Source organism: Emys orbicularis, chromosome 3 (assembly GCF_028017835.1).
Source record: "Emys orbicularis isolate rEmyOrb1 chromosome 3, rEmyOrb1.hap1, whole genome shotgun sequence".
NCBI classification, from domain to species: domain Eukaryota; kingdom Metazoa; phylum Chordata; order Testudines; family Emydidae; genus Emys; species Emys orbicularis.
Genome location: NC_088685.1, coordinates 152468656 through 152495221, shown reverse-complemented (window position 1 = coordinate 152495221; position 26566 = coordinate 152468656). Strand labels below are relative to the sequence as shown.

At 46.3% G+C, this 26566-nt stretch overlaps 1 protein-coding gene across 1 annotated transcript in view; it reads left to right on the top strand.

Annotated features, from left to right (window-relative positions):
* The first annotated feature begins 1794 nt into the window (after positions 1–1794).
* Positions 1795–26566, top strand: part of MDGA1 (MAM domain containing glycosylphosphatidylinositol anchor 1) — a 192345-nt gene continuing 167573 nt past the window's right edge. The window contains exon 1 of the mRNA XM_065401807.1: positions 1795–1894. Coding sequence (XP_065257879.1) covers positions 1828–1894 — 67 coding nt within the window. The 5' untranslated portion in view covers positions 1795–1827. The remainder of the gene's footprint in view (positions 1895–26566) is intronic.

Sequence of the window (26566 nt, the reverse complement as noted above, 5' to 3'; positions counted from 1 at the left end):
CTGACATTTCTCTGCAGGGGAGGGAGAAAGGAGGCGAAAGAAAAGGAGAAAAAGTCGCGCAGATTCCTTTTTTTGCCCAGCCCTGTTTTCTTTTCTCTAATTTGTCCTGGGGGAGGCCGGGGAATTGGGCAGGAGGCAGGGCTGTCTTCAAGCACAGCAGATTTAATTGGCTCTTCCCCACCCCCACCTTTAACCGGAGGGGGGGGGGACCAAATAGTGGAGAGGAGTGAAAAAAATGAAAAGCCCAAGGGGGAAAAAAGAGGCAGAACTTGCAGCCGGGTCTTGGAGGATTATAGATTCAATTCGGGGGAGAGGCGCAGCGAACAGAAGACCCACCGTCACTCCCGATCTGCACAGGACTCAGGACATCTCACTCCTCGGGTCAGCCGAGGCAGGAGCGAAGAGGCCAGAGAAGCTGTGGGCCAGAGGCGCCGAGCTCGCAGGGGTGGCTAAGTCTCTGCCCGGGCGAATGCTATCCAAAGGGGCGAAGTAGAGCCGGATCCAGGCACTGGATTGTACAGTGCACACAGAGTGAGCCTCGGATTCCTCAACTGGCTTGAAACTGCGGATCCAAGATCTTGGGGCTGGGGGCGAAGGAAGAAAAGAATCAACCCCCCCTGACTTTCACACTTTGGGAGGAAGGGGCGGGGCCAGGACCTGTGTCCCCAAAGCCTTCTTCAAGAAGAATCCAACTTTCTCCAGCCTCCTAAAGCCTCAGCTGGCTTTGCAGCTCTTAGCCACCTACTAGTGGGAAAGGGGGGAAAAACCACATTAAAAGCCCCCATCACAACCAGCCAACCCGACCTCAGGGAAACTTCGGAAGCCAGAAAGATCTGCCAGGTTGGCTGGGGGAAGGGAGCGAGAGGGGGAGGGGAGAAGAGCCAAGCTGAACTGCAAACCACTAAGCAGGGTGCGTGTGCTGTAGCGATTTCTCGCTCCCCCCAGGCTAGCGGGGCTGATGTGATGCACCTGGGCAACTTCAGGCTGGGGACCGAAGCTCAGCAGCTGGGGGAGCTATTGGGAGCTGCTGTTAAAAACAAAACAAAACCCCACCCTGGATTTAATGAATGACAACACCGCCCCTTCCCCAAAAGAGCTGGAGACTAAAAGAGAGAGTCACCTATTCCCTCCCCCCACCCCTTTCTCCTCCTCCTCCTCCTCCCTCCCTTCCTTCCCCTTGTGCCTTCCTGGGGCTTCAGCCAGCGCCTCCTTAGCGGGCGGGAGGGCGAGGACTCTCAAGTTGGCCCCAGTTGGCAGCCAGTTTGGGAAGCCCGGGAGTTCAGGAAGCGTTTGGCGTCTCTTTGTGACACCGTCCCCTCCCCCCGTGACAGGAGCGGGGCAGAGCAGAGGGAGAAGCGGCTGGAGTTTATCTGGAATCTGCTCCCCGCTGGATCCGTGTCTTCTGGGCTCCGGTGTGATTGTGTGTGTGAGTGTGAGGTTGTGTTTATTTTCCTGGAGCTCCTAAGGAGCCCGGGGGGGGGAAGAGGGGCCCTGGTTTGTTTTTTTCCACCTTCCCTCCCCTCTTCTCCTCCCCCCCTGCCCCCCGTTTATTTTTAACTATTGCTCCTATTTTGGGCTATTTTTTTTCTTTCGTCCAAGTTGACTGTGCAGAGATCGGCGACTTCCAGGCGGCGCTGGCTGACTTCGCTGGCCGGGCTGAGGCGCTCTGTGCCCGGGCAAGCCTCTCCTGGATCCCTCCCTGCTCAGAGGCGGTGGAAGTGCTGTGGATGAAGTAGCTTTCGCCTGTTTCTCGTTTCCCCCCCACCGGATGCTGCCTGGCCTTTTGGGCTGCTTTTCTTCGCCGGCTATGAGGGATCTGCTTTGAAGATGGAGATTATTTGTTTTTTCTTCCTGGCTGTGGTGCCGGTGTACATCAAGGGAGACGGGGTTTATGGTAAGAGACGTTATTGTTCTATCCCGGTTTGGGAGGGGCGAGTGGGGGTGGGGTGCGGACCAGGCTATCAGATCCAAGTTAAAAAGCACCTGCAGGAGAAAGTAAATGATGCTGGCACAGCTATTGCAGCCCGAGCGAGGAGATTGATGCAGCAATCGGGCTTCCAGACCCTGTCGCTACTTCACAATTCCTGCCTGTAACCCCCGGGCCGCCTGAAATGTACGAGAGCGGGGAGATTGCACCGCGTAACCCTTTCCGAGTCGATGCTTTTTAAAGGAGAAAGCGGCAATTTGTGTCACATGGATCAGCCCCAGGTCTCCCCCTTCCAAACTTGCTCAAGAAGGAAGAGACGTTCTAGAGCAGCGATTCGGCTGCAAAACCTAGTGTCACTCTTGTATTGACAGTTGCAACAAGAGCTCAAAGTTGCAATCTTTCCTGTGGGTTTTGTTTGCCTCTGTGCTGTCTTATTTCCCTCGTGCGAGGACACCACGTCTGTTGGTTCTTTACTGCTGCCGCTGCTGGGCTTCCTTTGCCTTTAATCTTCCTCGCTGAGGCTGTGTGTGAAAAAAGCTCGGTTGGTGTGTGCGTGTTGGGTGTTGAATACTCTCCTAACCGGTCTGGCTTTTATTACCCTGCTGATTTGACAAAGGGCCGCTGCACTGGGAGCTCCCTCTATCACCTGCTGCAGGGAGAGTAGTAAAATACAAATAAAATAAAAGCGCTTGTTTGGAAGGGGGTGGAGGGGATGGATGTCAGTCCACGCCGCGCTCGGGGTTTTGAAAGCGAGCGGGTCCCGGGTAATTGCTGCAAGAGTCAGCGCACGTGCACTGAGGCTATTAGGAGCTAGATAAGAGAGATGCTCAGGGAGCAGTGATCAAGGTGTAGACTGGATGCGCCTGGCTGGGTTAAGAAAGCATCTCCCCAAATCCCCAAGGACTGTACAGTGCTCAGATCGAACTGAAAAGGGCTGTGGGGGTGACTTTGCCTTTAAATCCAACTGAGCTGTGTTACTTTGCTGTCATTCTTTACAATTATTTCCTTGGCAGAGCTCAGGTTTAGCTGCTTTTTGTTGTTGCCCATTTGCAAATGAATGCAGGCAGCTAACAAACTGCAAGCGCAGATGATACCCAGCGTGGTACGGTTCCCACAGACATAGATTATTTATCCCTTCAGCTTCCAGGAGGGCAGCAGGGCTGACCAGCAACACATGCTGATGAGAACAGTCCTCTGTCCTGAAGACAGGCTCCAAGTTGATAGTACACCCAGGATTTGCTTTGGCAAGCACTGCAGTTCCAAAATACAGCCTCCCGCCCCCCTACTGACTCTCACATTTTTTGCTTTACAAGGAGAGCTGCATTTCCAACAAATAAACTACCTCCCCCCCCTCCACAACAAGCCTGCTTTATCTTGGTTTACAACTCCATTGTGCCTTGCTATAAAGTCCCTCTTGAAGATACGCCTTTTCCTCTAACAAGGAGAGCTCTCTGAGCTTTGAGGATAGACCTCCAGCGAGAGGGCTCCCAATCCTTATGTGTTTTTTGAAGAGCACGTAGCTAATCTCTTGTGTGAGCTCTAGTAATGCTGAGTTCAGTCTCACTGACTGTGGCTAAGTCTTTGTAGGTCACTTTTTAATGATGTATTTCTTTGATGGGAAACGATTCTTCCTCTCCCCCTCAGGGCTGGGGTGTTAATTTGAGTTTAGATCTGTTTTGTACAATAACTACTTTAAGTAGAGGCTTTACTTCTTTTTTTTTTTTTTTTTTTTTTCAGTGTGTGTGGGTTGAGGAGGGATTGCAGGTTTAGAGGGACATTGGAGGAAGGGCCCAAGAGCAGTGAGATGGGGAGTCTAATGTATTTATGGCAACAGAAACATGGTATGTGTAGGTTTTTTTTAATCCCTGAGGATGGGTATTGTGCTCCTAGACAAACTTTTATTTTTAATTAATAGGATGGCTGCTGTCCAACTATTACTAGTTTTCTTTGCTTTAAAAGGCCTCTTCAATCAGTTTTAAGCTCTCTTGCTCTTGTCACACTCCTGTTTTGTATACACCTTCCTTCAAATGTGGTTTATTATACTGTTTATCCAGCCATCCATGCCAGGGAATTCATATTTTATCAGAGATGCTGCAAAACTAGATCTTCAGAATATCTTCCTGATGTTTTTTTCAGAAGGAAAGAGAGAGACAGACACACTAAGATGAAGGCATCCTTTAAAGTCAGAACTGTACACTACTCATATTTATTTTGCTATTTCAACTGCACAAATAAAGGGAAAACCCAGCCTCCTTTCCCCCCTCCTCCTTACGCTATCTGTCGAGAGAATCAGGGTTTTTAATATAGAGCTATCTCTGTGAGTGCAACTCAGAACATTGGATGCCGCAGTCAGCACACCACAAACTTTTATGGTGACTAATAGTTTCATATCCTCTTTTCCGATCCTTCCTCCAGTCTCTCCCCTAACACTCGCTCTGTACAATCTCCAGCCAGAGCTGTTTGTTTAGATGTGAAATTGCTGTTATTGCTGGCTCACCCGGTGCTCGAGTGAGGCCATTATATTTGCAACAATATCTAAAACTGGATTAGAAACGCGTGCTTCCCTTACTTTTGTCCTAAATGTTAATCTCTAGCTATAGCCCCAAGCTAAATATAGTTGGAGTATTTTGTGGTTGAAATGCTTGTCTCATGTGGCACTTCATTTGGGAATTCAAGAATCTTGTTTCAGAACATTTTCCTTCTTTTGAAATATTCTAATGGCGGAGATGGGAGCGGAGGAGAGGCATTTGTATGAGGACTATAAATATATTTTATTAGAGTAAATCTAGTGTGATTAAATCAGATTAAACCAGATAAAATATCCATGAGATGTACCCTTTAAATAATACCCCCCCATGGATGTGCACAAAAGACCTCTGTCTAGGAGAGCTGAGTTGTTGGAGAGGTTTATTGAGATGGATGGTATAAATAAAATGTGTGTGAGGCTTTGTAGGGGAAGAAGTGCCTACAAAGGAGATTCAATTTAATTAGGAGTTAAGGTACTTTTAGCCTGTTACCTGAAGAGGCTTGTTACACAAATTGGTGTTTGTTATAATGACTGAAGCATGTCTGAAACCCAATAATCTTCCCTCTCCTCGTTAGCTGATTCCATCTATTCAACCCTGTTTGCTAAAAGGGCATGGTGAGGCTAGTCAGATCAGTTCGTATAGTATGGCAGTTCAGTGGGCTGCCAAGAGACAACGCCTGCTAGCCCACTGTTGACTGTGTGATAGACCCATCCGCAAATGATGTGTGTGTTTCTGAGGGCTAGCCACGCTCATGCCTCCAAGCCACACGCTGAGGCAAGCAGCAGGTTGTGATACACTTAGCAAATGATGCTCCAAAATGCAGAAAAACAGACAGGAGGAAATGCCTCCCCTGGCTGAGTAGCTCTGAACGTTTAGAGCAAAGGAACCAAAATGTGGAGCAGGGAGGATTCTCTCCGGCTATTCCGCTACAAATAACTCATTGGAGTTTTTGAAGGGGGATGAGGTACGGGGGAGGGGCATGCCCTTTTTCCATCACTTTATTTAAAGTTGTCCCTGTGGACTTCAAAATCTTCTCCAGCTTTGTCTTAGGCTGCTGCTCTACTTACTCCACGTACAGCAGTTCACAGGCATTGATGGAGTGTTTTTATTGGTACACTGTCAGCTTCTCAATGTTAACGTACTGCTTTTGATCTGAGTCAAAGATGGTGGGTTGCTGTCCATTTCACCCCAACCCTCCAAAACCCTCCAGCTGCAGAAAACGAGAAAGAACTACCTTTCAGGAATGTTTTAGGGTAGAGACAAGGACTATAGCAACATGCTAATGGGATGAAAAGGATTTTTAGCCTGGATATCAGGGCAAATGTCCTGAATGTGAGATGTGATGGCCTCCTAACAGGAGGGGCTGGAAGAGACCTGTCATTTGGGTCATATAAATCTGACCGGGCATAGTGCTTGCAATATGGAGCAATCCTGTCTCGGCCTCTGAGGATGGGGCTAAGAGACCAGTAAATGTCTCTCTCTTAAGACTCTATGACCCTGAGAGTCAGCTGTAGATTTCCCAGTCTAATGGGGTGGGCTGAAGGCAGCATAAAAATCTACGTGGGGAATCTTTCCTTGCTTCTGTCATATGAGTGCTTTGGGGAAACATGTTCTAGGCTAGTGCACAAACCCTCAGTCTCTTTCATTTAACACACACACGCATTGCGTTTGTTTCCTGGTTCCTGAACCCTTGTCTCTTAGGCCAGTCCTCTGCTCCTAGAGATTCTACATCACCTTCACCCAAGCAGGACTCCTTCTCATCTCTTGCAAGCTCTGTGTGTTTCGGTGTTGGGCTGTGAGTGCACACAGATACACTGTAATATTAATCTTTAGCCAGCTGATCTGAACCAACAGCTCCTCTCCCTCTCCTTCCTTTGTCCAGATGTTCCACCAGCTGAGCCACAGTGCCAGATGGCCTGCTTTGCAGCCTCTTTGCCATTCCGCCCATCCCTTCCTTCGGGGCTGCTTCTTTAAGACCCGATCCTGCTTACACTGAAGTTGATGAGTTTGACCGTAGGCTCAACTGGCAGCAGGGTTGCGTCTGTAAGCTGCTTCTTGGCTGATTTTTATTTTGGAAGGTGTGTTGTAGGTAGTTTGTATAAATACAGTGGCTCTCTTGGCTTCACCCAATGTGTCCCTTCCCCTGTGGTCAGTCAGTCTTCCTTGTTAGCCATTGGATTTAGATCATAAATACCCTTCAGCACAAGACCTTTGTCTTATATCTATAAATTGCCATTTACGCCTCTGGTGCTATATAAACATAATCTCCCACAGCATGCAGGTTGGGCCAACACTTCCTGAGCATCTCCAGCAACTCCTTAATATCAGTGAGCTAAGTATTCTCGGCACCACTCTACAAATCCTGCTTGACTCCTCCTGCCCTCCTCCTGTTGTACAGCGTGTTGGTTCCTTCCCTTTGCGTAGCCAGAGCCTTGTTTTAGGTCAGTGGAACTGTGCTCCAAACAAACCCTGGGATTATTTTAATATGCAGTACTCGGAAACTGACATTATCCTCCTGACAGGTTGTTTGCAACTTACTGGTAGAAGTCAAAATATTTCACTATAGGTGTCATCAGAAACCACTATCCTATGCTAATTTTTGTGGGAACTCGAAGACAGATGTTGAATAATTTGACATGAGCAACATAGCTTATAAAATTATCACCATGTCAGGTTTTTGTCGGATTTTGTGGAAATACATATTTCAGATGACTTGAAAAGAGTATGACAGAAGGGTGTGTGGCTACAGTAAGCAGCTCCAAAGGAAAAGCCAAGGTGCTGCAGGCAAAGGCCCAGGTGGTTCAGTAGGTGGTGCTCTTCCCTATGAGTCTCTTCTACCAAAGAGGTACAGACGGGGCATGGTGCTGCTGGGGCCATTCTCTTTCGAGTATGAAGTCAGACTGCTACGTAGCTGTTAACGATCCTATGACACTTCCCAAAAGCCAGAGCATTGGCCCTAGTGCCCCGCACAGATCTCACTTTGCATAATTCCAGTCCACTTACCTTAATTCATTCTGCAGTTTCAATTACAGAAATTATTTTTCATTCTTTTATATCTCTCTCTGCCCCACACTGCACCTTCTATTTCCCCCACCGAAAAAAGAATTTCAAACCCCAACAACAAAACCCTCCACACCACTCTAATTAGCTATGCCTGGTCTACACTTACAAGTTTTGCCAGCACAGCTATGTCAGTTGGGAGAGCGGGGGGGGAGGATTACATCCCTAACCTTTGTTCCTGTGCCAACAAACACCCCCGCATAGATGCAGTTTGTTCAGGGAACTGGTATAAGCTATAAGAGCCAAAGGATTCTTTTACTAGTATAAGCTTCATCTCAACTACGAGGGTCTGAACCCAAGTTCAAATCCCTGCTCCAATGGCTATTTGATAATTTATACCCCATGGACCAGTGTCAAGAGGCGGGATTGCGAGAGACGTGCCTGAGGCTACCCCATAGTCCAATGTCTAGGATGCTTTGTTGGCATGTCGGAGGCTCATGTTCAAAACCTGGCTCCACATTAGGCAGAGGGGGGAACTGAACTTGGGTTTCCCACATCCCAAGGGAGTGCCTTAGTTACTAGGCTAAAGGTTATAAAGGAGCCAGCTTTCCCCTCCCCCAGTTTTGTGGCTGGTGTCTAAGTCCTGCAAAAATGTTTTGGCTGAAACTATTTGGTGAATTTGTGTCAAATCCCCTAATGGTTTTGGGTGGGCTGAAACGACCTTTTTTTTGTTTGTTTGTTTGTTTTTTGGCAGATAAACTATTTATCTCCAATTTTACCCAGCTCTACCAGCGAAGACTTTCTAGTGTAGACAAGGCGTTAGTATTACTGGTGCAAAATGGTTGCTGGGAGCCATCACCAGACGTGACTGCTTATCAGTTCCGGGTGAATGAGTATACTGTTTGTAATGCGCTTTTCTTTTTCCAGATGAAAGGCATTGTACAATGTTATTTCTTGTTAGAAACACAGCAGGTGCATTCACCTAAAAATACCTTGGCGTGTGTATCGTCTCTCTATTGAGTGTTTAGCATGTTCACCAAAGCTGAGACTAGGCTTACTGAGAAGAGCCTTCCAAACTTTCCACTCCAGAGTGTTCTAGGCCTGGAGTGCAAGAGCCCCTGACCCAGTCCCCCTTTTCCAGGTGGTGGCTGCCAGTGCTGCATTAGCAAGTTGTTTCATTCTGAACCGTGCCAATATCCTCCAGGCTTGGGGTGTGTGGAGCTGACACCAGGCAGCAGAATGCAGATCTGGCAGATCCACCAGGAGAGAATGATACATGGTAAGGAGTGCAGGGAGGGAGGGAGAATATTGGTCTTTTTTGTGTGTGTGTGCACACCAGTGTTTAGAGAGATCTACCCAGTCAGGATCTAAATTATTTGTTTAATTTTTTAAAACTGCTTTAATCCTCCCTTTCATTTAAGCGACTCAAAGGTTTGCTTTTGAGCCGAGAATTAGCTTAGCAATAAAAACGCTTCTAAAAATGCTTGTTACTCCATGGAGGAGATCAAAACCACAGCATACATTAATGATGAAGGGAATCAATACTTGGAGCAAGGGAAGGGGAACCCGCTAGTCCTGGCTCAATAAAAGAGTTAAGCTAGAGAAGGAGCGCTACCAAAGGGGTAATGGGTTACTTGGGAGACCTGCTGAACATAGCCTGGCCGGACTTGTTCTGAAGCAGTGACCTTTCTTGCCCAGCATTGTGTGTTCCAAGAAACAAGAGCCCTGATTCTCCTTTTGCTCACTCCAGTTTTATACCATTGACATCAGTTGTGTTATTGTTGATTTTACACCAGTGTGAGTGAAAGGTGAATAAGGCTACAAATGAGCGGCAGCCACTGCTGTTCCGCTCAATCTGTAGAGCGGAGAAGTGTCCATCAGCATCAATTCCATTGCAGTATACTGTTCTGTATGAACATCTGCTACGGATCCTGCTTCCCTGAGCTTTTCCAGCCCTTGTTCTGGCCTGGCCTGTCTCACCTCTGTCCACTCAGGTTTTTTCATTGGCCACAAGTGGGTGGGTGCACAGCGGGCTAGGGAGTCAGTGTTGTTGATTCACATCTGACCAGCAGGGGGAGCTCTTGCCTACAGCATTCCTTATCTGTAGTTTCTAAAGGTGTGTGTCTGTGTATCTGTCCTAAAACCTGAGTTCCCCAGGGATCAGATGAACTTGTGATTGCTGTTTTCCATTCTAGTAGAGGTCATCTGAATCATTGTCACTTGTGCCACGTTCCCACTCATACACATACATGCTCACAAGTGCGTGTGTAAATACACTCATAAAACTGATGATAGTGAACTCAGTGGAAAATGATGAAAAGAGATTTGTTTTATTTCACTGCAGAGTGCAAATGGTGCTTTTAGTGATAGAGGCTCTCTACCTATGGGGAAGCTGGTGCATGTGTTTGTGTGTATGTGGAGGGAGGCCCTTTAAGTTGTCCTTTGTGTTTGGAGCTAAGGTTGCACTGAAACGTGCACTTGAAGCAAGACTAAAATCTGTTTCATACTTGAATGATTGAACTTAGCCTCCATGTTTGGCCCAGTATTGGCCTCCGAGGACAACTGAATTTTCTATGTAAGCTCCTTCGTAAACTACTTGCTAATTTGTGAAAGAATAATTTTAAAATAGCTCCTTTTAAAAAGCTTGTTCTGTTCTCATCTTTCTTCGGGTTCCTCTGGCCAAACTCCCACAACCTCTAAATTTCACAGAGTCCTGTTCTGATATATCTTAGATATAGGCCACTTCTGTCCCTTTCCTGTTGTGCTAGGTACACAGTACAAAGTGAACTTAAAGCAGCTAGAGATTGCTGCTGGAGAATTCCCCCTGTGTTAGCTCCCTTCTCCAAAGTGCCTGAGCAGATCGTGGTGCAGTAGAAAATCAGGCCCCTCGAGTTATTTCCCCATATTCAGGATAAACTAATAGAGCTACACCGAGATTAGCCAAAGGAGTTACTCACATCCAACAGCTACTTCCATTTTCCAGTGCTGACTGCCCAGTGATGGCTGCTTCTTGACTGTCTGTCTAGTCTTTAGATACTTATATGGCCCCAGTTAGCATAGTATCGGAGTGCCTTCTCTTCAACATATTTATCGTCCTAGCAGTGTCCTACCCCACAGAGATGTTATTACCCCCATTTTACAGATGGGGAACTAAGGCAAGAGAGAGTAAGACTATGTCTATGCTGCAATTAGACGCCCATGCCAGCTGACTCTGGATTGCAGGGCTTGAGCTAAGGGGCTGTTTAATTTTGGTGTAGACGTTTTGTCTTTCTGGGACCCTCCCACCTTGCAGGATCCTGGAGCCCAGGCTCCAGCCTGAGCGCAAATGTCTGCACCACAATTAAACAGCCCCTTAGTCCGAGGCCTGTGAGCCAGAGTCAGCTGGTGAGGGACAGCCATGGGTTTTTAATTGCAGTGTAGACATACCCTGAGTGACCTACCGCGGTAGGGAATCTATGGTAGAGCAAGGACTTGAATGTAGGTCTACCAAGGCCTGGGTTAGTGCCTGAACCAGTGGACCATCCTTCCTTTCCTCTGCCCAGATCCTTGGTCAGGCAGGCAGGTTGAGCAGCGGGGAATATGGAGGTGGGCTCTGTTAGGTGAGCAGAGATGAGGGGAGGAGGGATTTTAATGTGGTATTTTGGGAGAAGAGGCTGGCCTACAGGGAAGGGGATGGTTGTGGTAGGGGCCCTGGTTGGACAGGAAGCCTAGTGTTTTAGCCCAGTGTCTCTGGTGCACTGGGGCAGCAGTGCCATGGAGAGATCTTCATATGCCAATGCGTCAGCACAGAGACACTTGGCTAATTTGGTGCTGCTACTTTGGCTCTCTGGAACACCATTCATTGAGGCTGAGTGGCTCGGTACCAAGGCATCATGTGCTTCCCATAGCTCTGCTGCCACCTTAACATGCCAGGGGAGGTCTTTGTGCCAGAGTACATTGGATCCACTTCATTCCAGGTCCCTGCTTTACCACCATTAGCTTTTGAATTTGGGCTGTGGCTGGAGAAGGGAAGTAGTTAAGGCTGAGCAGGGGAATGGATGAATGGAGTGTAAATGGGAGATGAAAACTGAACTACTTCTTTCCATGCCTTTCCCATTTTGCCTTAGTGGGATATGCGGTCTAGCAACTTTAATGATGTATCCCCCCACAAAACACTGTTGTTAATCTAAATCTCTCTGGGGATTTCAGGAACTTTTAAGTTCCTCTGAGCGGGGACCTTTGTGCTTGTCTGTGAAGTACCATGCACATTCTTGGTACTTCTATTCTATTAATAATAAAAGACTGTAGACATGTGGTGATATCATTTTAGTGGCTTATAGATGTAAGGGGAGGTGGACCATCAGGGAATTACAGTGGATCCTGAGAGGCCTGTCTTATAATGATCCCATACTTGCCTTTGCTAAGAATAAAATTCCCCTAGAGTGGCTGAGGTCCCCAGACGGCCAGGTCACTGCTCTGTAGCATTGGAATGCAAAGCTCCAGACAATAGATGGGTAATATTTCAGAGCACAAGGAATCCAAGTGGCCTGTATGGATCTGGCCATTGTTATGTTTCCTTGTGCCTCTCTCTCATTTTGCAATACACTCAGAGATGCAGTGTGTCTTGCTGCCCTTGATAGTCTATCCCACAGACTATCATCTTACATATGGAAGGTTCCACAGAGCTCACTTGGTGACCATTGTATGTGCGAAAATCTGTGTCTAGCCAGGATAAAATGGCTTGTGATTTAAACCACTCTTTGGAACTATTTATAGTATAGGGTAAACGGGATTGAAGTGCTCCTGTTGGGGTACTGTAAATGGAAAGAATGTCAGGATGAGGATGGAAATTGTCACAGGTGTTACAATCTCTGTAATTTCTGTAGAGAACATTTGCAAATGTTACACTGAGAGAAACTGACAGAGTATTGAAAATTAAAGTCAAGCTGCAGGATAAAGGTTTTGGATGTCTGCGGGTGAGCATAAAATACAGGGATAGTTGTTTGCTGTTACTGTTTATTACTAAAGAAATAGGCCTTCGCTAATTGGCAGAAATTGGCTTAACAAGATAAATCTGGATTGGAATACAGTGTATCACTTGTATGGTCTGGGTTTTTGAATTTTATCACCAGAATCTGTTTTTGATTCAGACAAGGGTTCACTGAGAAAGCATAATGGCAAAATGACTTGGACTTAAGAGAATGTGGAATGACATTTTTAATACTCACTCTGTGCTTTGTGTTTTTTCAAGAACCTGCAGGAAAGCAGTTTGAGGAATTACAGAAGCAAAGAATGATTTTTGCTGTTGAGTTTAGTGAACGGGCTGCACTGGGGGGTGGGGTGGGGGAGTGTGTGTGAGAGAGAGGGAGGAGGGGATGTTTTCCTAAAACTGATGGCAGGATAAAGATTTTGTGACGCCTATAAAGTCATCATCAAACTCCTGCTTGAAATAGTTCAGTGACTAGTTCCAAAACCATCAGATGTATTTGTTAACTTGCCAGGAGGAGTGAAGTTTATAAAATCTGACCTGGCCCAAGCACTTCCACTGATTGTGTAAAGAGGATTTTTTTTTTTTTTTAGGATCTGGCTCTATCACTGAGTGCACAACTATGGCTATTTAAGAACTTGTATGGCCTCCATCACTGTAGTGTTTGATCATTTCACAAATCTTTAACAGAGCTATCTTTACAATGCCCCTCCTTTGGTAGTTACCCCATTTTAAAGTTCGGGAATTGAGAGAGAGATTAAGTGATTTTTTTTTTCCCCACAGTCCCACCATGAATCTATAGCAGAGTTGGGAATTGAGCTCAAATCTACCAAGTCTTAGTCTAATCTAGTACCTTAACCATCTTTCCAATTTTTGAAAGAGTACCACATGACATAATTAATATCCCTGCTGTAGCTCAATGAATAATTGATTGAATTCTCCAAAGTTTAAATTTTGTCTGCTAGTTTAGAGGAAATTTTAAACAAAGTATTAATATAGGGAAACTGTGGAGAAACCTTGAAGGGGTTCTAAAATGGTTACAAAAATCTAGAATGAGGATTGAAAGAGAAATGTGCTTTCTTCCAGAACTAAGTAATTTGTTTAGGGCATAGCACAGATTCTGAGAGGATCCATCCTTTCATAGGAAGAAAAGGCCATTGAGACTCTGACTGTAAACCAAAAACATTTCAGCGATATGACAACTTTTTAAAGTGATGTTAAACTACTATGGAAGATTTATTCCAAATTTGTCTACACTAATAAAGCCAAGGGTTGAATTCAGCTGGCTCCTGATGGCTCAGCAAATTGGCATTTATTTTGGAAGCTGCCTTCCGGCAGCGGGCCAGAGTCTGAACTTTCCTTTACAACAAACAATTGAAGTCTGTAGCAGCCTTTAGGGATAAGTAACCCCTCCAAATATGAACCATTTGCAAACTGATGCAGTAGTGTCTGCCTGAGTCTGCAGACAGCCTGAAATATAGCTCTGCAAAATGTGTAAATGGCCCTGTTCATCACAATGGGGTGTTGATTCTAAAGCCCTTGATGATAGCAGTGTTGTTAACTATTTCAGTTTTGTTAACTATTTCACTGATGGTCAAAGCAAACAAGTAAGGAATGATTATGCTATGAAGTGCTGGCATTGCAAGGTGTGATAAAAGAGACAGACAGATAAAGGAGGAAAGCAGAGTTTTGCAAGGCCCTGAAGGCAAAGACAAGAAACATGAATTTGATGCTATAGAGGAGTGGAAGCCAGTGGGAGGGGGAAGGATTCAGAGTTGGGGGTGACTTGGTCAGAAGATGAACAAGGAGGAGCATCTTGGGAGCAATGTTCTGTACAGATCAGAGGGTGACAACGCGAGTGTCAGGGAAGCCAGGGGTGAGGAGCTCGCAGGAATTGAGACTGGGGATGATGAATGTAAAATAGGTTTGGATGGAAAAGAAAGGCAAAGGTTTTGAAGACTGAAAAGCAAATCTGAGAAATTCCACCATTCAGGTACATTTTAGTCCAGAGTTTATTACTATGAGCAGGTGACGCTCTTCATTATGTGCAGGAGCTGTAATTGTTTACATGTGTAAAGATGGAAAAGAGAAAGCCATAACATTTGCTTCACAAAAGCTTAACAAAGGCTGCAGTGAATTACACCCTGTGCTGCCTTCTCAACTGAGGTATTTTTGGAGCAATTAAAATTCACAAATACACATTTGAAAAGAAATCTACCTTGATCACTGATCAAAAACCTCAAGTTAAAAAGGCCGCAAAGAAAGTATTCCACCTATCGCAACAGCTAGGATTCAGAGGTGGGCTTTAATCTTAGCTGCATATCCATGTTCTACCCAGTACAAGCCTGAATGAAATGTGCTCTCTCAGTTGCCTCTAGAAGTAGGGACACAACAGGAAGTAGAATCAGAATATAGACTCTTCCCATTACTGTTTGATAAAGAAGTTACATTTTTCTCAAACATCTAAATTGGTTAGGAGCCTAAGGGCTTGTCTACACAAATACTTTGCAGTAAGCAGGGGTGTGAATCTACCTCACCCTAGCCTGCTGTGCACGAACTGTCTGTGTGCACCCTGCTGACGTGTACTAACAGCTTAGTGTGCTTTGATCTAATCCCATTTCAAAGCGGGTTAAAGCAAAGTGTAATAACTGTTAGTGCACATCAGCGAGGTCCAGCAGGCTAGCTCAGAGCAGATCCACACCCCAGTTTGCCACAAACTAAATATTCATGTAGACAAGTCCGTAATCCTACTTTGAGAAGTGGTTGGAGGTACAGATCCTCAAAGGTAGTTAGGGACCTAAGAAATGAGAATTAGACACCTAACTACCTTTTGAGGATCTGGAACTTAGGCTCCTAATTCCCATTGACTTTCAAAGAGATGTAGGTGCCTAAGTCACTTTTGAAAATGGGACTTAGATGCTTTTGAAAATGTTACCCATAGAAATAAGATCCTTCGTTGGATAAGATAATGTGGTGTAGTTTTTCAGGTTGGCCAAATCATATAGAAGGTGAGAAATTTCATCCTTATTCCTGTAGAAAAATGGAATTGACAGCAGAGAATTATTGTTTACTATCGGTTATAAGATTAATACCATAAAGCATACATGCTAAAATGACATAAACCTCACCAAGGCAAAGTGAAAATGAGAAATGTGGTGGTCAGACTTAAACCGAGATATAGCAGAAGAAATTAGCCAGTGTGAACTCTGAAATGTGCCAGAAATTGCTTCATGGCAGTGGGGTATTAGGCCTTGGCGAAGATAACGCACTGATTTATTTTCCCCCAGATCAGAGTAAGCATATGCACGTACTTGTAGCTGATGCTTTTTCCAGGTGGTCGGCAGTAACGTGTACTATATTGCAAATGCTTTTGCTGCTCAGACTATTGAGCCATGGCAGACTATGTTGGCATCATATGGTTTGTCTAAAAAGACGAGACATTCGGTAAATCACACGTAATCAGTTTTATCTCTTGGCTTCAAGTGGGTCAGTGGGGTGTTTTGTGTGGACACTTAAAAGGGCAATAGAGAGAAAGGAAGGTAGAGTCCTGCAATGTTGCATTGCAGACTTTGGTTGGTTGTATAGCTCAGCACTACAGACGCCAGCCCAGGAAATTCCAGCAGCGCTAACTACTAATAAACATCAGGTAAGAATGAAATTTGTTGAAGCAAATCTAGCAAAAGAAAGGAGAGGAATAAACAGCGCAGAGGAAGAAACCCACAAACAAGCCTCCCAGACTTTTGTGTGTAAACCAAAGAGCATCAGTTTTAAATTACAGGGGAAGACCAAACCAGGGAAAGGTGCTGTTAGAAAAACATTAGGGCTAGTGACATGCTTGGGGAGGTATATAGAGAAATGATGAATAAACATGTTGTCTAGCTGTTACTAGATAAAAAATAGTAATTACATGGTCACCAGCAACATCAATTCCTTTTCTAAATGTGAGAACATTTGTTTTTCTCTCTCTCACTGGCCTGGTGATGATACCAATGATATTGTTACGGTTGAAAACAAGGAACTGGAAGAGCAAGTGACAACAGCTCTCCCTGACATGCAAGTCTTGCCAAAGCAGAATCTCAGAGCTCCCAAAAGATGATCTTTGTAATGTGAATATTACACAGGAGGAGTCTGGAGTTCTTAAGAATATGAACCATGAGGATTGTGGGTCCTGCGTGTGTGTGTTTTTTTTTAAGGTCTGGAACATCGTGTGGCATAGTTAGAAGAGCTGTCATTTGGAGGCAGTTGTAGGCAGAGTCCAAGAATGGAGTAGGATGGTAGTAGATAAATCCATCAATGTGTTTGAGGGGGATCAGATGCTATTGTGATGGGAGCAACATAAGTACACAGACAGGCAAGCTTGGATTTTGGATGGAGGGGAGATCACAGCCTTAGTGGTTTTATGGAAAGGTGTTTGACTTTGGTAGCTTTTAGGTGTTGGTCCATCGAGACTCTTCCAGAAGCTTCTCAGGTTTTCCAGAAGCTACGGTAACCACCTCCTGTTATCCGGAAGCAAAGGTGTGTGTGTGTGTGTGTGTGTGTGTGTGTGTGTGTGTGTGTGTGTGTGTGTGTGTGTGTGTGTGTGTGTGTGTGTGTTAACATTAGAGGAAAAGTGAGCCAGAATATATTTAGACGTCATGTAGCCACAGATTCTGGGAAAGCAGTTTTCAGCTTTAAGATCTGCTGCGCTACATGTAAAACTCAGAGTCTTGATGAAAAATATTTGTAGTTTTTAATCAGGGCAGTTATAATGGATTCTTATCCTGGTTCCATACTTTGAACCAATCCGTGTATCAGCTTGATTGCAGCCCACATATACCCAATGGTACGTGTACCTCAGCTTGAGAATTGCTCTTTTCTGCATGCCAGTTGGCTAGAGCAGTGACTGTGCATGGTCACAATAGAGCAGATGCCCTGTTGGGACTGAATGCGATGCCTGGGTCTGGGGCACAGTTATTGAAGAGTTCTGATGAGCTGGGTAATGCTTCTAGAAATGCCAAGCTCTGTATATTGCTTTTCAGGATCTGTTGCCCGAAGAAGATGGTCTGTAAGGGGTTTCTTCGTTTCCCTAGGTACTAAAGATCCAGTGACCACTCTGGCTTCAGGACTCAATTGGTCACTGATTGTGGTTGGCTTCTCTTCCTTTTCCCTCTCTCCCATCCACACCATTATCTATGGCCAGCCTGGAATAATGGGGGGAGGGGTGTCTCTGTCTCTCTCTCTGAACCAGCAGCGGTTCCCAAATTTATTTGATCACACCCTCCTTCTTTGTGTCTGTAGTAGATTACGGCCCCTTCCCGCCACACAAGAACATATACCAATTAAAAAAAAATCAAGATGCAACTCTCACTAAATATTAAAAACAGTACGGCATTGATTCAAACAGAGCCATTTAAGACTATAGTAATGCATGTTTAAAGTGAGATATTGCTTATTGGCATCACACTGTTGCTACTAGTGCGATGAGTGCGCCTGGTTTTTGGAGCAGAGCAATTCCGACCTGGGTTGGCAATTCCATACCATGGCACCCTTATTTTTCCGCTGCTGCTGGCGGCGGCACTGCCTTCAGAACTGTGCAGCCAGAGAGCAGTAGCTGCTGGCTGGGTGCCCAGCTCTGAAGGCGGTGCCCCCCCAGAATACATTCTGCACCCCCCCAGTTTGAGAACCACTGCCCCACAGCAGAAGAAGCTGGTGGTTGCAGTACCCACCTCTTCCCGGAGACCATGGGACTGTAATTGCCATGGGACACAGTTTCCGTGGGTCTGGGTAGGGGGCAGGAGTTTGCTCTCCAACCTTTGCTTTCTTGCATGACAGCTTATATTGCTGCTGTGCTGAAGTATTAGGAGACTTTCCTTTTCTTTGTTTTATTACGTTATTACTCTTACTTATATCCGCTCCCCAGGCGTTTCTGGATCACCTTGAACTGCTCTCTGCCTTCCTTGGGATGGGGTTATAAGGTACAGTAAGAAGCATAAAGATAAATGGAAGTACAGGGGAGCATCTTCCAGTCCTACTGGCTCCATGGGAGCTGATGTTGCTCAGCACCTTGCTAGGCTGAACCGTATGATTTTTATCTGGACAGTTGTTTTCAAAAGGTTAGTCACAAACTGCTAGTGAGTGATGGCTTGAGAGGGGACCCCAGAGAGACGGTCCCTGAATCTGTCTCCCATTGAGGAGGCTTTCTGCTCTTCTCCTTCTCTTCCCAGGGATTACCATTAGGGAGGCAGAACCAACTCTGCCTCCTGTTTGTTCATGGTGGCCCTGGCGGATGTTCCACAGCTTCTGGGGGCACAGGTCGCTTCTTTGTTTTGTCCTGCATTTTCTGAGCACTCAGCATGCTGGGGAAGATGCACCGGTCCAAGCCTTGGATGTTGCTACTGACTTGGGGATCTGGGCTGCTCCTGTCTTCTATAGATAGGCCTGCAGTTATCCCAGGTGAAGGAACAAGCAGATGCAGAGACTGAAAAAAGAGCTACCTCTGATTGTCTGAGTAGAGCTTGGGGATGCTGTATCTCCGAACTCTGCTGCTAATTATTCCGAACCCACGTGCTTTCTGGCTGTGCCTCCCTTTCCCTGTCAGTCCACCTGCATCGGTTCACACAAATCTGAGTTGGTCAAAATCACGATCAGACTCTTCCAAAATATTCTCTCTTTGGGAGGAGAATGAGGTGTGGTGATTAGCAGGGGAACTGGGAGTCAGCTCTTCCTAGGTCTGTCAGTGATTTTGTGTGAGACCCTAGGTAAGCTGAGGCAAAGTGACTTGACCATCTATTTTTATAATATAAACCTTGGCTTCCCCCACAAACACACTTGTTACTTCTGCTCCTGCCCTTTCACCGCTGAGCACTTGTGGGGCAAGTCCAGTGTTCTGTCAGCTGTGCCTTGGTTCTAAACAGTTTTCTCTCTCCTCTCTAATAGCCTCTTCTGCCTCCAGTCCTTGCTGACTCGGCTTTGGTTTCTATTCCTTCTTCTGGCCATTCTCTCAGCTTCCACCTCTTCCTTCGCCCTTCCTGCACACAAACTTACTCCGACTTCTTTGTCTGGCTTCTCCCTAGATTCCTGAAAAGCAGGTTTATCAGTATTGAGCAGGATCTCTCACTGGCTCTTTCCCTCCTCCCTTTTCCAGCTCCAATTTTATCCTCTCCTCCTTTATTCTTGCTTTTGACTTGCATCTTGCTTCTGTTTGCCTCTCACCCTCCAACAGGTTTGGCAGGACAGACACCCTTGAATCCTACATAGTCAAAGGGCTTTCCATGACTGTCTGATCTGCCTTACATTGGTTTTATGCTGTAGACTTACTCCTGACTTGCACCCATGTACCAGAGAAGAATTGGGCCCTGTGCGTAGAACAGCCCATGTCAATGGGAAATGTGGGACTAGTCAAAATCTAATTCTAGCCTGCCTGGTAGTGCTTTGCCATGTCATTGAGCCTCTGAGATACCCTGATCAATTTCATGCTGCAAGAAAACTTGGTCAGAAGTGGCCAGTTCATGACCTGCAGGTCAAGTGCAGAGTTTTCCAATGCAGCCAAGCTGCACACTTCTTTGATACACTATGATGCAGCCCATAGACACTGAAGTTCCCAATTTGTGATGCTCCATCTTGATTCAAGTAAAGTTTGGCCCAAAGCCTGGTGTGGGAATAGCTCTGAAGATCAAGTGTCCTGACTCAACCAGGCACCTGCTTTGAAAATGATGATGAGGGAGATAAAATGATGCTTAAGGATATAAAGACTAAGCTATTGGCTGAGAGGAATTTAGTTATTCACTTCTGCTTCCAGCAAAACTGTAGGTTTCTTATTGAGGCTCTGGACTGGATTGTGCCCTCCTGTTATCCCCTAGAATAAGGCTGGAATAAATGAAGGTTTACAGGTGGGATTTGGCCAGGTGGCGGAATTTTATGTGGCCAGAAGCTGTGGGTTCATCCTGAGGCCGTCCGGTGTAGAGGCTGTCATCTGACTGCTTGGAAGAAGAGGGCTCTGGTTCGAAGGGATGAGATATTTTGGATAACTTGTCCTTCCAGTTGTTGAAGTGTCATTTCTCTTCACACCAAATCAGGCCCCGTAACTTCAGAGGCTGCTCCAGTTTAATTACTTGTCATGACCCCATTCAGCCTAACCAGCCCCAGGGACAAGTGCAACCCCTCTCCCCAAATCTCTCCCATCCTCTCCTGGGTCTGATTTTTCTCCATTGCTCCCTAGTATGGCTCCTTGAAGTATCAGGGCCCACACACTACAGCAGTTAGCTGCCAAAGAATGAACATGTATAATAATAACACTGCAGTTTGGAGAAGTTTTGGGAGGATTTTTCTTTTTTCTTCTCTAATAATCTGTTGGAGTCCATTGGAATCCCTGCCTGGGGAAAGTAACTGCTTCTGGATTGTTGTGTGTGTATTTTGGCCTTTTCCTCTACAGCCCTCCCAGGGGAAACAGTGTTGCTTCTGGGTAATTTTGAAAATCAATGCCTTTTAGAAAAAAAAATATTTTGTTTCCTCAGAGCTGAATTTGACTGAAAACGGTGGTGCTTGGTCCATCTGTGAGCCTCAGTCTCTGGGATCCCAGGGCTTGGGGATTAAAATATATAATAAATAGAACTAAAGTCCATCTAAAGATTCGACAAGGAACCAATGAATGGGCTGAGTGAAATTCCTACTCATTGCATGCTCCCCCACAGGCAAGGGCCTGTGTAAATAGATGGATTTTCAACAAAGGGGTCAGCAGATTTGGGATTCTCCAAATGAAAGTGTGAGCCAGGTTTGGATCAAGCCTTTCATTGAAAATGCCCTGCCAGAAACCCACAGGTATGGAAATCTAGAGACACATTAGTGGTGTTAGGCTAGAGACAGGCCTCTCTCCTCTTGCTCTAAGGCAGAGAGGACTCAAACCATAAAGACCGTGGTAAGTCAAGGACAACACATTGAGTTGCACTGAGCTATGAATGAGAAGCCAGTGGGATAAGTGGACTACCGGTGGAATGTGCTCCCTACAAGGAATACCCCTAAGTGGGCAGCTGTCTTTTGCAGAAGCCTGGATCAGGGTGGGGAGATGCCAAATCCTAGATAAAAGGTTGCAACCTCCTGGCCAGGAGAAGGTGGGAAGTGTGGGGAGAGGACTCCTGGCTATGACTGCACTTCATGCATCAGAAATCAGCCAGGGGTCCTATAGAAGCCCTGAACGATGCACCTATTAACAGAAGGTGGCCAAGCCCTCTCTATGGAGGGTAGATGGTAGCTTGGGGACAATGGAATGGGCATGTTGTGGATCTTTAGTTCCATTGCTTAGGGGGACGCACTGCAGAGGGAGCATCAGGAACTGCTCAGCCCCATGAGGTCTCAGCAGCTTTCAGTGTGGCTAATAAGCAAAAAGGGCCCAGACTCTGTGTGTGCTGGGGCTGCTTTAAGTTTCAAGTTCTCTATATAGACCCAGTTGGCAGCTTTGCACTATAGTGCAAAGTATCGGAGTCTGAGGCTCAGTAACTCGCCTCACTTTATGTTGGTCTGGTTGTATGTAGCGGTGGTGTTGCTGGGGGGAGGGGGGATTTTGTGGGATGCAGGGGAAGGGTTTGAGGGGGTTATTTTACTCCCATCCTCAGATCTATTTGGGCAGTTTGAGCACTTTTTAAACAAATATTTTTAAAAGGTGCTTCCAGGCTTTTGATCACGGACAGCTCCAGATTAAAATGAGGCAGAACTTGCATGCAGATGTCTGGGTTGTGAGGAAGGGGTGGCAAGATTGAGGGGTCTGATGCAAGACCCTTTTGGTCTCCTAATCAAGAGCCAGTGAGAAACTGTACATAACTTCTCCCTCTTCACCTCCACTCTGCCACTTTCTTACTTGTTGACTGTCAGCTGATCTTTTAAAGGGCAGGGATGGTTTCTGATCTCTGTCCCTCCCCCCTCCTGGGGTCTCAGAGCATGGGCTCCAGCCTGAACCTGAATGTCTACACTGCAGTTTTACAGTCCTGCAGCAGGAGTCTCACGAGCCTGAGTCAGCTGACGGACGTTGAATTGCTGTGTAGACATACCCCAAGTGTCTCTGAAATCCAGCCCCTGCATAATGACACACCATTACATGTACCACAGCCAACTGACCAGTTTTATTTGTGATGCTTGAAACCTCATTGCCGTACCCCTGAGGTTTCTGACAGGCTAATGGGAAACCAATCCCTGCTCCTGTTGTATGCTGTGGAGCAGCTACACTGACTGTGTGTGTGTGTGTAAGAGAGAGAGTGAGTGTGTATCCCACTGCTACTCCAGAGCTCTCTCCTCTCGGGGAAATGGCAGCCCTGCCGTTTCACTGGCAAATATTAATGCATGTAAACATTTTTCAAAAGGCATTACCTCTTTCTGCACGGACTTTGTTACATTCCCACAAACATGACTACGTTTGATAGATGGGTACACAGGGAACGAGGAGGGGCGAGGGAGCGAAATAAACACACGAGCCCGCTGTAATTCAAAGCAAGGCGAAATCAGATTGTGCGCTTTGGCTAATTTTCTTATTCAGCTATTGATCTAGTGGCTGCTCTGGAGTCTATTAGCAGTCAGCCAGTGAAAATATTTCCCATTGGGGGCTCTGACCTGAGACGGGGGTGAATCTATAGCAATTTGTTCAAACAGAGGAAAGCTTTTCCCTCTGATTTGTATTCCAATTTGCACCATGTACAGAGGGGGCCACTTCCTGGGGGTTTGCCGGATGGTGCTTGTCAAGTGGGAGCCAGGCTCCAGCCAGCTGAAGAAAGCCTGGTTAATACCCAGAGCCACCCTCCACCTGTCTCTCTCTCCATTATCCAGCCTCAGTGTCTGCTCCTGTAACCGGTAAGCGTCTGTCTCCCCGGGGAGCATCCTGGCCCTTTGCGCCCTGCCAGCAGTGGGAGGATGTAGGGCTGCGTCCTGTCAATGCCGCCAGCAAGGGGCGAGGAGGCGCCTCTGAAGAGAACTGTTTATCAAAGAGGAATAGTTGTGTTGTTAAGGGCACATGCACAGACACTCCGCCACTTCTTGTTGAATTTAGTGCTGGTCTAAGGTGCCAGCTTGACAGCAGCCCTGAAGATTGAAGTCATCTATATTGCAGTCCTGGCCACTTGAATCTACCTGCCCTGAAGACTGAATTAAATTGAATAACATTGATGTGCTTCCCGTCCTGCCTTTTAAGTAGCCAGGACTGTACAAATGCAGGCAGTACAAGCTTCCTGTGCACCCCCTCCCACCCAGCATGAGCAGTGGTAGTTTAAACTTCCCTTGAATGCACCCAGAGCCTGCTACCAATATGCTTCAGTTCAGGCTCTCTGCTGGTTAGATCTTTGCCTTTTCTGTTTGACTGTGCACACAAGGGTGATAATTGTAATGAGTGCTTGTGTGGCAGGCCCTTTTCTATTAGGAGCTCAACTGAAACCCACCAACCCCTTTCATGTGGGCTGCCAAACAGCCATCTGGTACATTTCAGTCACTGTCCTCCTGGGATGGATTTGAACCAGTGTCCTAAGGATGAAAAGTCCCCCCTTCTCATTCTCCTGAGCTACTGGTTTCCAGTGAGGGCACTTCTTCAGGGGTAACCTGAGTGAGAGATCATTTCCTTGGCAGCCTTTATTCCTATTCTTGGGGGAATTTTGTAGAGCACTTTGAGATCCTCAGAGGGAAAACACTAGAGCAGTGGAAAATAACATGGGAGGGCATGGGGTTGGCAGCTGCTGTCTGGAGAGGTCACAAGCAGCTCCAGTTCTGTCTCCGGTCTCCTACTGAAGTGGATTGACTAGGTCGGATGCCAGAAGCTCCCCGAATCCCATTGTGTGGATTGCTGTGACTGTCCCTGTCTAGGAATTAGTCCAAAGGTCTCTGGGATATATTGGAGGGACTGGTTAAATGTGGGATCATGGTACGAAAGGCTGAGAGTTGGCCCAAAAAGCTCCCTGTTTGTACAGAGGGGTGTGTGTGTGGTGACTCTGGGAATCCCAAAAAGACTTGGACTCTCCAGTGACTCTGATAACCTCCCAAACGCTAGGGGGCACTGGGAATTGGAGGGCACCTTTTGGGGCTGCCTGTACGTTCTAAACTGAATAAATCCCTAATTCTTAGTAGGCCATTAGGCTTCAGTATGGACTGATGTCAACATCTAGTACATCTCAGCTGCTTGCGGCCCAGGTGGGAGAGCTGTTCAGGGATTTCAGTGTGGAAAGTTGTTAGGCATCTTGTATTTAAAGGGGAGGAAGAGGAGAGGGGTGGAAGAACAGGCAAGGGGAATAGGGGAGATAGGAGGGTTGGGTTAACACTCCCATTAGTTTTTCAAATTTTGGAAATTGACTAGGGCTTGCTTGGCCTTTGCTGCTTTTGGCTTTAGTTTAGTGCCAGTCATTGAGACAGCTGGACTTATGCAGCGAGAGAGAGAAGGGGTAGGGTCGGGAGGGGAAAATAAATCAGAGCCTTAAATCTTAAGTCCATTCAATTTTAAACCACAAGTTTATTCTTGACTTGGCCATAACTTTCAGGGAACCAGCCTGGATTCCAGGGAGAGCTGTAACTCCAGCTTCAAGAAAGAGTGTGCAAGTTTATGAGCTTTTTAAAGCAGTCAAGCAGAGGTCCCTGTAGGAGCTGACATGAGGGGAAGGGGGGAGTCAGTGTTTTGTAATATTTAGGGGATTATTTAACAGTGTCAGGGGCAAGCTGGGACCTGCTGCTTTTATAGGGAGTAGAATGCTCATTAATGTGCTGGTGGGAGAGAGAGAATTACCAAAAGCAGGGCCGCCCATGGGGGGGGGGGCAAGTGGGGCAATTTGCCCCAGGCCCTACAGGGGTCCCCATGAGAATATAGTATTCTATAGTATTGCAACTTTTTTTTATGGAAGGGGCCCCCGAAATTGCTTTGCCCCAGGCCCCCTGAATCCTCTGGGCAGCCCTGACCAAAAGAGGCTGCATCCCTTCTGTCCAGCCAGGAGGGATGTTGAGCGCAAAGAACGAGAGCCAGCTCTTGTTATCTGCCTGTTCCCTATGTTTGAGGGAGATCCTGATCCCGTCAGCTGAGCACATGGCTTCAGGGCAGTAGGCAGCGTGGGTGCTACACAGTCAAAGCAAAGGACGGCAATTAAAATCCAAGCTGATGCTTGCTTGATGTACACCAATGATTAGGTCCCATCAGGAACAGGCGCTTGAGTTTCACACCAGATAGTTGGTCCAGTAATTCTAGTATCTTGCTTTGGGCATGGCCAGTCCCTGAGGCTTTAGAGGAAGGTGGAATGACTCATGTAATGCAGTACATTTGTTACTTTACATCCTCCCCTGTCCTCTTCATCATTCTGAACCTGCTGCCCTTTAATTCCATTGTCTTTGTTCTTAGGTTGTGAGATTGGCCCCAAGGAGAACTGAACAGTTTTTCACTGGGTTCTTAACACTTTGACTACTGGCTGCAGTGCCAGTCCCGCAACACAGGGAGCAGGCTGTTGTTCTGGAGAAGATGCTGCTATGATTGCATAATGCCCTAGTGTGATTCCCATCTGGGATTCTGTGGGCAGGTCAGAGGACCATTCCACAGGCAAGAAGGTGCCTTGGTGAGAGGGTACCAGGAGGCAACCAAGATGCACTGTATTGAGAACTAATCTTAGTGAAAAGTTAAGGGAGGTGAGCTGATTTCCTTTGGAAAGAAAAGACTTGAGGCAATAGTCTCATCAGATCCTCACATGAATCGAGTCCAATGGCTTCCTCTGCTGAAGAATCTGAAACCTGCAGCAGATTGTAGCTTTGTTATAGAACACTTTCTGTAGAAGGACTCTGGAAAAAAACATATGGGTTATCTGTAGAAAACCTAATAAGTTATGTATTGGAGCCTGGGGAAGTTCTGTAGAATACTAGCCTCTGGGCTCCATGTGGCTCTGTAAGAGCTCAGGGTTAGTGAATAATCATCCCATTTCTTCTCAGGACTGTTCCATGTCCCATCTAGTTCAGTACCAAGAAGAGCAGCCCCCATTTCTTTCCATGGCTTCGGTGGACCCACCCATTCCAATGTATTTCCTTTAAAAAAAACATTTTGTACAATATATTGTTGTGAGGTAACACGGCTGGCAGAGGGTTAGATTCCTTGAAATGTCAAAGGTCGCCTGTTCTTCATAGGCTTTCACTCCCAGACTCCTGTTTACACGTGCCTGCCCAACCACATCGTAG